The sequence below is a fragment of the Propithecus coquereli genome, unplaced genomic scaffold, assembly GCF_000956105.1.
Source record: "Propithecus coquereli isolate 6110/MARCELLA unplaced genomic scaffold, Pcoq_1.0 Scaffold372, whole genome shotgun sequence".
Taxonomy (NCBI): domain Eukaryota; kingdom Metazoa; phylum Chordata; class Mammalia; order Primates; family Indriidae; genus Propithecus; species Propithecus coquereli.
The window spans coordinates 1,441,060-1,454,238 of NW_012149419.1; the positions used below are offsets into that span (position 1 = coordinate 1,441,060).

The 13,179-nt window shown below is 43.3% G+C and overlaps 1 protein-coding gene across 1 annotated transcript in view; it reads left to right on the plus strand.

Moving 5' to 3' along the window:
* The window catches only part of LOC105816469 (S phase cyclin A-associated protein in the endoplasmic reticulum-like), a 69,369-nt gene that overhangs the window by 25,973 nt on the left and 30,217 nt on the right, over positions 1-13,179 (plus strand). The window contains exon 3 of the mRNA XM_012651901.1: positions 9,775-10,012. Within this exon, the coding sequence (XP_012507355.1) occupies positions 9,775-10,012 (238 nt within the window). The remainder of the gene's footprint in view (positions 1-9,774; positions 10,013-13,179) is intronic.

Here is a 13,179-nt window from a genome sequence, read left to right on the forward strand (position 1 = left end):
ACTCCCACTGGCTCTAGCAGTTTGGGGAGGGTAGGATCCCAAAAGGAGAATCCACATGTAGGGTTGTGTTGAAGAGGACAGGCTGGGGAGTCAGAAAGATGTGGGTTCAGTTTCTGCTCTCCCCATTTTATGACCTGTAGCAAGTTCTTTCACTTTTCAAAGCCTATTCGCTCACATAAAAAAGTGAATTTGACAATTCTTCCTTCACAGAGTTAGACAAGGCCAGGGCAAATGGAAGCTAACACATCTGTCACTCTGACCTCTTGCCCAAGGTGCTCTTTTTTATATATACATCGATTTGTTATATCCTACCTTGTTCCAGAAAGATTTGCAGTAGCTTACAGAAGTATATACATTTTCATTCTTTAAAAAAAATGATAAGATTAGAACAAAAGAAAATAGGTAGGAAAGAATAAATCAAGCCCGAGCAAGTAAGATTAAGGCACAAACCATATTCCTAACAAGGCTCTGCTAGACATTTCCACTTGGAATTCCTGCCAGGAACTTGGACTTCACTGGCTTTCACCCAAATTGGCTGCTCTTCCTGACTACCTTGTTCTGCTCCGGATTCTGGTCATCCGACCAGATTCAAGACCCAAACCTTAGTCATCTTTGACTTCTCTCTCCCAAAATCCAACCCAGTCCTGTCTGATTCAGCCAAAGGGATGTTTGCCTCAGAAATGCGAGATGGAACATAGTATTTATACCTCTTTCTTGATACTTGTCTATTTCTGTTAGGTTTCAGTCTGAAACTGTGAGTTCTTGGTGCACCCATGGTTGAAGAATGACCAGACACGCCGAAGTTAGGCAAGCACAAAAATGAGGTTTATTGAGGAGAGAAAGATAGGATTATAGGGCAAGAGCAAGTTATAGGTTTACAGAGCGTGGTACATACGCCATGGATGGTGACCAGACCCATTGTCGCAGCAGGGCAGGCAAAAGGAAGGGCAAAGGGAGAGAGCTTGGCTGTGGTCTGCATCTGATTTTATGGTGTCCGGATAGGGACCTCCCTTGTGGTTCAGAAGTCACCATGGAACCACTTTGATTAGACAGTTGGGAGTCACATGACCTGAGCCTTAACTACACATGTGGGTTCTAGGTCACTTTCCAGACTTCATGGTAACTGTGTGGCTTGGCCCATGGGCCAGAGGGTCCACTGCTTTCTTTTGCAGCTGGTGTGCCAAGTTCTGATTGGCAGATTCGTGGAGTATTTCCTCTTCCCCCAGGTATGGAAAATTAGGGTTGGGCAGGACCAAGGCAGGGGCAACAGCACCCACTTTCTCCCTAGGAGACCCAGAATCCCTCACTATCTACCTAACATTTCCAGTTCATTAGTTCTCTTGCCCCATGTACATACTTTTTAAAAGATTTCCCTAGGGAAAGAAACTAACTATCCTAGCAGCTCCCTTTCAGGCACCTAGCACCTGAAACAAAACAAAACTAGAGCTGAGGAAATAGGTGTTAATGGGCAGTGCCAGCAAATACCAGTGTGCGCCATTGACCTATGCCAGGAGCCCATTTCCCGGGCCTATTCTTAACACAGGAAGAAGGGCTGTCCACATCTCATGTTCTTCTTTTTCAAGAAGGAGACATTCAAGGCCCTCATTTCTTTGGCATGCCTTGCTAAGATCAATCCTCCCTTACTTCCTTCCATTTCTTTGGCAAATATTTACTTATCACTGTTTTTTGAGCATGTGCCGTATGCCAGACACTTGCCAAGGTTTTGAGGCTTGATTGGTGAACAAGATAACACTCCTATGGAGCTTATACTTTAACAGGAGAAGAAAAACAATAAACCAATAAATAAATAAGATCATTTTAGCTAATGCCAAGTGACATGAGAAAATAAAGCATGGTGATACGACAGAGTGATTTGGTCAGGGGTTCTATAGATGGAGTGGTCGGGGAAAGCCGCTCTGGGGAGAGGACACTGAGGATGAGAAGGAGCCAGCCATGGAGAGACCCAAGGGAAGGGTGTTCTAGCTGAGAGGAATGGCGAGGTCCTGAGGTGGGCATGTTCCAGAAACCGAAGGTGATGTACTGGAAAGTGAGGCTGAAGAAAGACAGTGGTAGGAGATGAAGTCAGGGAAGGGCCAGGAAGTGAGGACAGAAAGATTAGAAATCTGAGTTCTACTCTGAGTGTGATGGGACGCCACTGGAGCATTTTAAACGGAAGAGTGGCTTAACAAGTAAAAAGAGCATCTGTTTACTCTGCGAAGAATGGATTAGAGAGGCAAGGACGTAGCCAGAAAGATCATTTAGGAGGGCACTAGAGTCATCAGGTAGCCCCTGATACGACAGTTTTTTCTCCCAGTTACTCACGCAGCAGAAGCAATTTCCTCTGCTTGACAACACTGCATAGCCTCTGGCAGAGCCCCGCAGCCTCATTTCCAGATCCTGAAGATAAGAGAGGCCCAAAGTAGCAACTAGACTAGCGAAAACCTGTGTCAGCACAGGGCCCTTTGCTGTTCACGGCATGAGAAAACCAAAGCTAGAAAGGGGAGCAGCGTCCCATCTGGGAGGCGGTATTGCACAGGCCTGGCCTGCAGTTCCAAGACCTAGGAGTGTGTCCTGTTGTCAGTCCCCAGAGCTGCCTGCCTTCTCCCCCATAGGCCCCTCCCTGCCCTGTCATCCATTCAGCCTTAGTTTTCCCAAGACCGTCCTGAGCCTGTCACCTCTTTCCTCCCCCACTGTCCTGGGTCTCCATTCAGAACTTTGCCAGAGCCCAAAGTTTCTTCTTAGTGGCCTCCCCCTGGACCCTCCATTCCCACTGTGTCTTCTGGCTCTTGCTCTTTCTCCATCCTCCTCCAGGTTGTTGATCCCAAACAACAAGAACGTCCATGCTGATTTCATCTCTGTCACTTCCATTCTCAGGAAGGTTCCCTCTCAAAAATTCCTCTTTGAGTTCAACTGAAATTCATAATCAAGTAATTGGAAATTTTCCCAGGAATCTGGGCCTGTCTCGTGTGCCCACTTTTTAATTGTTCCTGTGTTTTCCCTCTTCTCTAACCCAATGTCCTGACGGTCTTACAGGGCTCACACATACATGTATCCACCTTGACTTTTCTTTTTTTGTTTTTTTCCACCTTGACTTTTCTCTTGCTCTCACCGCTCCACTGGCGTCCCCATTTCCTTCAACAAGGAAATGTCCTTCAACAGCTCCAAATTCATAATAAATCTGCATTAAACAACCCATTTGCTACAGCTACTGTATATATATTCATGACATAAAGGTTTCCAGTGGGGGAGAGGGCGGTGTGCTGTGTGTGTGTGAGAGAGGGAGGGCGGAGAGGGAGGGACTATAACCTTCAAAGTAGATTTACGTCTATTATAACTTCTCAGAATTGAGCAGAGGCTCAGACATCATCCAGCCTCACGCCCAGCTGAGTTTCCAGGACCCTCTGCCACTTCAGTGGGTGGACTCCCCCTCTTCCAGGACGAGGAGGGACATGTTGACAATACCTCACCAAACAGCCCATTTCACTTGGGGATTCTAATTATTAGAAAAATTTCTATAGGTTTATCTAATATCTGCTTCCCAGTAATGTCTCTACCCTGGGTCACAAATAGCAGGTGAAATACTCCTTCAGTTTGAAGATAGCCTTCGTGTCCTCGCGGTGTGAACTAAATTTCCCAATTCCTTCAAACGTTCCTCAGGTAACATTGTTTCCAGATACTTTAACCACAGAAATCACTTTCCTCGGGAACCTTCAGGCACGTGGGCGCTGCACCCGCCGCTCTGTCCCGCAGGCAGCGAACCCGCTGCGTCTTTTCTCCCCGCTTCCTGTTAACAGTCTGTGCTTCATCCCCTGCCGTTTACCCCCTTCCCATCCTAAACATACGCAGTTAGCTTTTGTAATCTGAAAATAGGACTTAAGGGTCATTTCTGTATATATCATCCTGTTTTTAGTCCTCGTATTTATTTCTAGGTAAACTTTATTTTTATTGATTACTTTCTCCTCTTTGAAACTATCTTCACTTTGCCTCTAGGACACCATGCTCTCCCGGTTTTCTTCTTACTATTTTTCAGTTTCCTTTGCTAGTTGCTTCTCATCTCCCCAATTTCTCAACATTGAAGTATCCCAAGGCTCAATCCTCAGACTGCTACACACATTTACTCACTAGAATGAGCTTCTCATTTTAAGTATATCTATGTGTTGGTAACTCCCAAATATCTCAAGGCCGGACCACTCTTCTGAATTTAGGCTTACATATTTATTCAGCCATTCAACAAATATTTATTGAATAGATACTATGTGTCAGATACTATTCTAAGACCTAGGGATATATCTGTGAAACAAAAGAGACAAAAATCCCCACCCTTGGGAAGCTCATTTTGCACAACTTCCAATGCAGTATTTCCACTTTGATGGCTAATAGGCATCTCAAATTCAACAAGTTCAAAACGGAACTCCTGGTTTTTCCCCAGACTGCTCTCTTCGTGTTCTACCCCACTTCTCTAAATGGCAACTACATTCTTCCAATTACTGAAGTCCAAAACCATTGAGCCCTTTTTCACTCCCGTTTCCCACACCCACATCCAAGCTATGGGGAAATCCTGTTGGCTTTCCCTTCCGAATATTTTCAGAATCCAGCCGCTGCTCACCACATCTACGGCTACCACCCTGGTTCATCCTCCGTCATCTCCCGCCTAGGTGATTAAAACAGCCTCCCAGTTGGTCTCCCTGCTTCTGTCTTGGCCCTTCTAAAGATTTTTCAGCCCAATAGCTATAATGATCATTTTTAAACCTAAGTCAATATTCCATCACTTCTCTGCTCAGAACCTTCCAGTTGCTTCCCATCTCAACAGCAAACACCTTATAATGGTCTCCAAGGCTCTGCCTTCTCTCCTCTGTCGTTCCCTCCCTGACCTCATCTCCTGTTACTCTTCCACTTACTCAACCTGCTCTAGCCACACTGGCCTTCCTGCTTTTCCTGAACATGTCATGCACACTCCTGGCTTCAAGCCTTGGGGTTTGCTGCTCCTCTACCTGAAACACCCTCCCTCCAGACATCTACATGACTTCCTTTCTCGTTTTTTGTAGAATTCTGCTTAAATCATACTTTAGAAAGGGGTTCCCCAACCACCTTCCAGAAAGTAGCATCACACATACCCCTACTTCTTCATTTCCTTGTGATATCCTCTGCTCCCCTGGTTTGTTTCTTATGTCTTCCTGCACTAAATTGTCAGCTTTATGAGGAAAAGGTCATAGATTTTATTGCTGAATCCCAGTGCCTAGAATAGGGCTTGCCCTCTAGTAGGCCCTCAATAAATATTGCTGAATGAATGAATCATGAATGCGTAGGCCCCCTGCAGCAGGCAGAATGACGCCCCTCCGCTGATGTCTACACCCCAATCCCCAGAGCCTGCAAATGTGCCCTGCATGGCAAAAGGGTTTTGCAGATGCGATTAAGGGTTTGAGACGAGATTATCCTGGATTATTCAGGGGCCCAATGTAACCACACGGGTCCTTATGAGTAAAAGGGGGAAGCAGAAAGTCAGCATTAGGGAGAGATTAGAAGACACTCTGCTTCTGGCTTTCAAGATGGATTAAAGGGTCACAAGCCAAGGAATTCAGGCATACTTTAGAAACTGGAAAAGGTAGAGAAACCGATTCTCCCCTAAAACCTCCAGAATGAACACAGCTCTTGTTTGAAGATAGCTCAATGAGATCTATTTTGGATTTCTGGCCTCCAGAACTGTAAGATAATAAATTTCTATATTTTGGAGCCACCAGTTGATGACAATTTGTTCCAGCAGCACGAGGAAACTGGTACACCCACTTGCCCCTAATTAGACTGTAACCTCCTTTAGAACAGGGGCCTGGTCTTCCTTGACCTTGCACATCACGAGTGCTCACTGTTCCTGGAGCACAGGTGATTTGGCTTTTTACATAGAGTACCTGACAGAGCATCCCGCCTCTCTGTGCTCACCGCAAAGCCTGACGAACGATGCTGCCACTGGACGCAGCTGGCTTTCCTGGAATATCCTGGGACGTGAGAGCTGAAAGCTGGAGTGCTGCTGAGAAGTAATTCATCCCTCCTTAAACAGTGAAGTTCTCCTCCGTCCTTGGGAGAGACAATAACTTAATCCCACCCATTCTGATCCTTTTAGTGCAGGTCTGTGGGTTCAGGGGCTAAAATCAGAGGTTCTCACAAGATGCCTCAGGGATTCCAGAACTAAAGGCATGAACAACGCCAGACTCCAAGAAGCAAGGAAAACAGTCTAGATCATCAGCACTGGAGGAGCTCAGAGTGGATGTTTCCAAGCCAGAAGTCTGGGAACTAGGGAAGTGAGAGCAAACAAACCAGGAACAAATGGAGAAAGGATTATAGAGTATGGAACTGTCACAGCTACATTTTTAGGCCAACTAAGGCCTGGTACATAAATGGTTTATAATACCAAAGATGGAACGGATGGCACCTGATTTGTGCCCTCACAAATCACTACTGGCTTTGCCCCACTACACTCTCCTTTAAGGCAAAGTGGTGTTTTCAGGCAGTGTGCAAGAATATTGATGGCCCAGTTTTAGTTTTTCCTAATTGAATCTAGCTTTTAATGAGCAGAAATGAATATCCCACTAAGATCTCTAGTCCTAGAGACCAAACAAAAACACCTTAAACTCTGGTAAAATTAAGAAGATCTCAGAGTGTAGTACATAAAAAATCTGATTTCTCACATCTTCCCTATATTTTTAAAGAAAACTTTATAACCCATGCCTGATATGAATAAGGCCTTTTACTTTTTTATTATAAACATTTAGGCTTAAAGTGATTATAACTGACAGTTAAGACCAACAGGAGCCAGTGGCCTGTTCATGGACAAATTATCTGTACTTCAGGCTAACTCAAAAGTAAACATTCTCTAAAGTCCCTTCAGGTCTACATTAGGAAGCCAACCCTCTCTCCTCTACCCCCAGTATACTCCTTGGGTTCACTTTAAAGTGAATGGCCTTTTCCACAAAGCAGTATTATTTAATATATGCATTTTGAATCATTTCCACATCTGAGTTCTTGAATGCTTACTTAGTTGAATTTCCTTGGTCAACATTTAGATTTCATTAGGAGAACACTTGCAAAAGACTGGGCCGTGTTGTTTTATAATCTGTCAGATAATCTATTAAATCTATTAGTGTTTTCCTAAACGATGGTGCAGGGGAGGAGCTGTTCTGTTGACCTTCACTTACTTTTTTCTTTTCTTTTAAATTGCATTTATTCCTTGGAAGAGGAAATAGCAATGAATTCATGGCATTTAATAAATGCTCAGAGACATTAAGTATTATGAAATGTTTTAAATGATAAAGCTATATTCCTAAAAATCTCTATTAGAATGTCCTGATAGTTTAAAAGCAACACAAGCAGTTAGGGGAAAGGCAGCATTCTGAATCACAGAGCAGTGAAACTATTGTCACCAGCAATGATGTCACTCATCCCCAAGGTTCTAAAAGCCTATTAGAAATGAGCTTTAAGGAGAGATGTCTTCCGACTTGTCATTGGTTCTAAAAGGCAGTCAGTGTTAAATAAACACAGGCCCCCTCTTGGAACCTATATAATAAACTCAGACACATTAATCTCTACTCACGTCTCTAGTCAGGGTCTGACCCCTAACTCTTTCAGCTTTAATGGAAGGAAGTAAAGACCAACTGACATTAGCTAACAGAAGTTTATGTAAAGGTTCAGATGTACCTGTAAGCAAATAAGTATATTTTCTTAAACTTTTATTTTTATTGAGTCCTATAAAACAAAAATGTCTCTCCACAATGATACAAGATCGCATTACGCTCTCTACGTACTTTAACAATGTTCGATACCACAAAATTTGGTTTAAGAGCAGGCATAGAGAAAAAAGAAGAGATTGCCTCCTGTTTGGCCTGGATGTTTTGCTCCTTGGACAAAGCACTAACCTCAAAGAAGTCAAAAGGTCTGGGTAGTACCCCTGCTTTTGCCACTAACAAGTTTGTGTGACCTAAAACATCTTACCTTATCTCTGTAGGTCTCAATTGCTTCATGTGTACAATGAGAAGAGTAAGACCTTCTCTACCAACTATTATTATGAAAAACTGCAATAAGAATGAGATAAGGTAAAAGATGTGAATGTACTTAGCAGATCGTGCCATACAAATGATATGACAGTATTTTATAAGACTGCTTCTTTCTTGAGAAGAGAACAAGGTATATAAGGATGTCATATCACATGGTCATATTCTTAGCAATATCAGAAACAGTACACATTCAGGACATAAATGTTTGCCACGATTATTAAATAAAACTCTACTTTGATGCAACTAGCAAATTAAAATGAATAAAGTGATCCCTTTGGAAAAAATAAGTTATGAATTGGGAAAACTAGATAAGATACTAGAAACTTGCCCTCCTGCACCTCCCAATTCTTATTTAATTAGTGGTGTCTCTTGAGTGCTTCTGGGCAAGTTAGTGAGGTAAGCATAGATCTTCGACAGCTCTCTTCTATCCCAGGCTCCAGCTGAAAGGAATGGCAAACAACACCCCGTACACACATACACAAAATAGAAAACTTATATTAGTGTCAAAAACTAGGAAAGGGTATTATCCCATGCCAGAAACATAAACACATTCCTGCTCAATATTGGGCACATCGTACCAGATTAAAGGAAGATAGTGGGAATTTGTAACTTCCTTTCCTGAGAAAAACTGAGTCCCACGAAGAAAGGCCACTGGCCCATTTACAACATCACTGAGGGACCTGAGAGTTTGTACAGTGGTTAGAGCAAGTGGCTGTCATCACTCCAGACCTTACATCTTCGCAGATCGAAACCCTGTGGAGGAAAAAGGACTTCTTGCCAACCATCTCCTTCCATCCCATTTGCTCCGATTGTGATATGTGCCGTCCCTGAATCATGCTGAATAGCCAGAGAAATAAAATGTGCAGCTTACCCTAGGCCTGGGCAACCCTGAGCCATAGTAAATAGGGAGAGGGCCCTGCCAGAAGCACACTGTCCTGGTTCTAGAAAAAAAAAGAGTAAATGAAGGCTTGGCAGCCACATATACTATAACTGCCTGCTCTCAATCACTAGATGCTTCAGGTATATGCAAGTTCAGGAATTTGGTTTATTTAGCAAACCCTTGCTGCTTTACTATTGATTTGGGGACTTCATTGGTCACTGCCATTGTCTCTTCATGCTCATTCATAATGTTACCTGCCACGGTTGCTAGGCTGACTTCGTGATGATTTGTTGTAGACCTAATCCAGCACTTGCTTGTTCTTGAGACTCTGGGCCCCACAACCTGTCCTGCCATTAGGTGTTGGAACAGTGCCTCCAAAAGCTGTTGAGGGTCTCCCTGTCACAGTGTACCAACACACTGCTGGGTTTTTCAAGCTTCGTGCTTTTCTGATAGCTGCCTCCCCTAAGAAGATTCCCTTTGTGCATCCAGAAAGGAAGCTACAGTGTTTTGGACCTGTGAGTCCCAAAAGCTCTCGTAAGACCGTCCCGTCTGCCCAGATGAAGCACTGAACGAAGCGGGGCTGCCCAGGCTGCAGCGTGTGGGGAGGGCGGGTGGCAGCCTCGCCCTCCGTCGCCGCTGCTCCCACTGCCTCCTGTCCCGGCGGAGGAGAAGGGAAGCCACGGCACACTGGCGGGGAAGGCCGCATTCACTCCTTGAGGCTTCTTGTTACCTTAGTACACAACTCACATGGTTTGTTTTTAACGGTCTGCTTCTCTTGTTCCATTTGACCTATAAAAATGCTGACATCCTTTAAGTACATTTCTCTCAAAGAACTGAATGTTTCTTTGTCAGGTCATACTGCATATTTGACAATAATCGTCAGGATCCCACAGGGCTGACAGCTGCTCTTCAAGCCACAGACCTGGCTGGAGTTCTGCACATGCTCTACTGTGTCCTCTTCCACGGTACCATCTCGGACCCCAGCACTGCCAGTCCCAAGGAGAGTTACACCCCAAACACCATCCAAGTGGCCATTCAGAGTTTGCGTTTCTTCAACAGCTTTGCAGCTCTTGATCTGCCCGCATTTCAGGTACCAAGCCTTGGTTTGTGTTGATGTTAACCAACCAGGAAGTAATTCGTGTAGCTATGTTGTGAGGTTCTTCTCCTGGATTGGGGCCTAAGAAATAAACTACAAAAAATGGAATTATAATATATGTACCATTTACTAAGCTACTGTCTTCTGGGAACTGTAGTAGATGCTCTTCATGTGCTTTCTCCTTTATTCTCGCAGTTAAGAAGCTGGCAGTTAAGTATGATAATTTGCCCAAGGTTACATGTCACTGTGCCAGGACTAGTACCATGATTCTCTGACCCCAAAGCCTATGCTCACCCAATGCCACACTTTTGTCTTGAATTCTTTACATAAAGGCATTATCATCTCATCAACTTTTAAATAATAAGGAGAGTTTCTTATATAAACAGAACCAAAATTAGATAAATTGTTTTGATTGATATGACTCTCTATGGATAATTTAACTGATTTGTGTCCAATGTAAAGTACATGCATAATTAAATGTGCAAAGCCCTATAAATTACATATTTATAGCTAAAGAAAGAAAAATTGCTTGATGCTATAACACCAGACTGTCAGCTTAGAAACAGATTTTTTTTTCGTGTAGGAAATTTAATTTTCAAAAACACAGAACCTTTGGAACAGAGCAAGCACCAAGGAGTAGACTTTCTCTTTCAGTTTATTAACTGTCAAGTGATTTTGTTAAAAAAGAAACAAACTTGGCAGATGATGAACCCATAATTTAGATGAATTGCTTTGCTCAGAGCGAGAAAGGTTAGAGAGATACAAATGTATGAAATAGTTGTCTTTGCCATTCCGAGATGGAAGAAATACTTCTGTTTTGTAGCTGATGACAAATGTGCAACTCTTTGATGTCATTCTGTTCAAAAAAAGGAAATTAGTAAGTTGTACCATTGGATCTAGTATCTTTCAATTTTATACAATTAGTTTATCCATCATAAGAACAGAAATCACTTCCTTAGTGTTGTTTGCAAAGCAGTTGATGGCAACTAGCTATACAATATGTAGAGTCCTGGAGTTTATAGCCACACCAAAATGGGAGCTATCTGCTCCAAAAAATGTCGATGGTTCTTGCCTCAGGGTTGAACGTAACATTTGTGCCCATCCAAGCCCATTGTGTTCTGCCTGGAAGCAGCTTGGAAACCAAGGGACCCTAATTTTATGTGCTCAGAATACGGAGTTCTTTGTTTCCATAGATTATGAAAAAGCAAATATCTAAAAACGTCTCTTAGCTTCTAGTTTCCTGGGTCTTCTACCAGCATTTATACTATTGCAGGATACTCCACATCTAGGTTAACTCAGCCATTCTGTCAGTCACTCTGAGTATCAGGGAGCCCCAGGTCCCTGCTCCCTCCCTTCTCCTGTGAGCTGGTGGCCTTTGTAGCCTCACTCAAAACGGAGCACCACTGAACTTCAGCCAGACCTATTGGCCTTTAGGCATGCTGGCCAATAATGTTAGAAAAATCAAAAGCTTATTTCTGGAACCCTTCATGCCCAACCAAAGTGAAAACCAAGATTTCTCCTCTCCACGTCTTTTCCCACATGCAGCCCGAAACTATCTCCTACTTGAGCCACTTTTGCCAGAAACAGCAGGAAAAAACACCAGGGCGGCTCAAGAGTGATCAGCTGTTTTCAGATCAAATGCCCTGCCTCTTATGTCCTTTCTGGGCCAGTTCTCACAGTTCTCTAGTACCTTCGCGGCTTTCTTCTCTCTCTCTCATGCAACTCTATATTTCTTTCTCAGTTCTTTCCTGCTTGTTTTTCTTCTTGTTTTACCTCCGTTCTGCCTCTCCTGTCTTCTTTTATTTTAGTCAAGCTTTCCATGACTCTTTCTCATTCTCTCCCGAGCCACAGTTCCCAGACACCTTTTACCTGTAACCAGAGCATAGGCCAGGAAAGCCTGCGAGGATCTCTCTCTTCCTCCTGTTCCTTTGACCTTGCAGGGTCCTGGCTGCCATTCTTTTGGTGCCCAAGATCCAGCACATGTTTCTCTCTGACTCCTCATCCGCATGTGAGAGGACCTACATGCCCAGAATTTAGCATCAGGGCCTTTAATATACTTACCAATGATTAGCATATTGTTTCTAGTTACTTTTAGGCATTTTAAAACAAACAAACTTAGTGAGGTAAAGAAACAACCGTTTTATTATGATCATAGATTCTATGAGTACAGAATTTGCACAGGGTCGTCACAGTGGAGATGGCTTGTCTCTGCTCCATGATGTCAGGGCTATAGCTGGGAGCTGAAATAATCCGGAAGGCTTCTTCACTCTCACATTTGATGGCTGGGATAACTCAGAGACAAGGTTCATGTAGCACTATTCGTCAGAGCGTCCACATACTGCTTCTCTATGTGACTTGGTCTTCTCAAAACATCATGGTGTCCTGTTTCTGAGTGGGAGTGTCCTAAGAGGAAGCTTCCAGAAAGCAACTATTCCAAGAGAACCAGACAAAAGCTGCATGGCTTTTTATGACTTAGCCTTAGAAGTCATACAGTTACATATCAAGATAATTAAGCATGCTTTATTGATTGAATCAGTCATAAGCCTTCCAGATTCAGGGGAGAGAGACATAAGCCTCACCAGCTAAAACAAAACATCTGTCTACAAAGTATATAATGCTCAAGTAAATTAAATACACAGTAGTTGCACTGTAGAGCAATGGGTGCATTTTGGAGACAAGTACTGTTTTTATGATAGATATGATCAGAGAAACTCCTGGTCTAGTTCATCAAAACAACTTATATGTCAAAAGTAAGATTTTAGGAACTATGTATGTAAAGGACAGGAAGAGAGATTTTAGGTGCAAAGAAGGAAGGTGTATATCTCAGCATAGGTGTGACCTCAGAAAAATCTGAGAAATAATGTTTGAATTGCCTGGGAGGCTCAAAGGAACTGAAGAAGAAAACTGAAATGAGATAAATAGCTTGACCTGCTGAAGAATCAGACAAGATGGTGCCAGACATGCTGATGGTTTGGGTTCCAATGCGTCACGAGAGCGCCGAGCTGCTGGAGAGGCGTCCTCATCGGACCCCTGGATCTGGAGTCAGACTGGCCTGACTTTGAGCCGCCACACTGCACTTCGAATTGTGCGATCTGAGACAGGTCATTGGAACTGTAAGACTCAGTTTCCTTATCTGTAAAATAGAGATTAAAACCACCTAC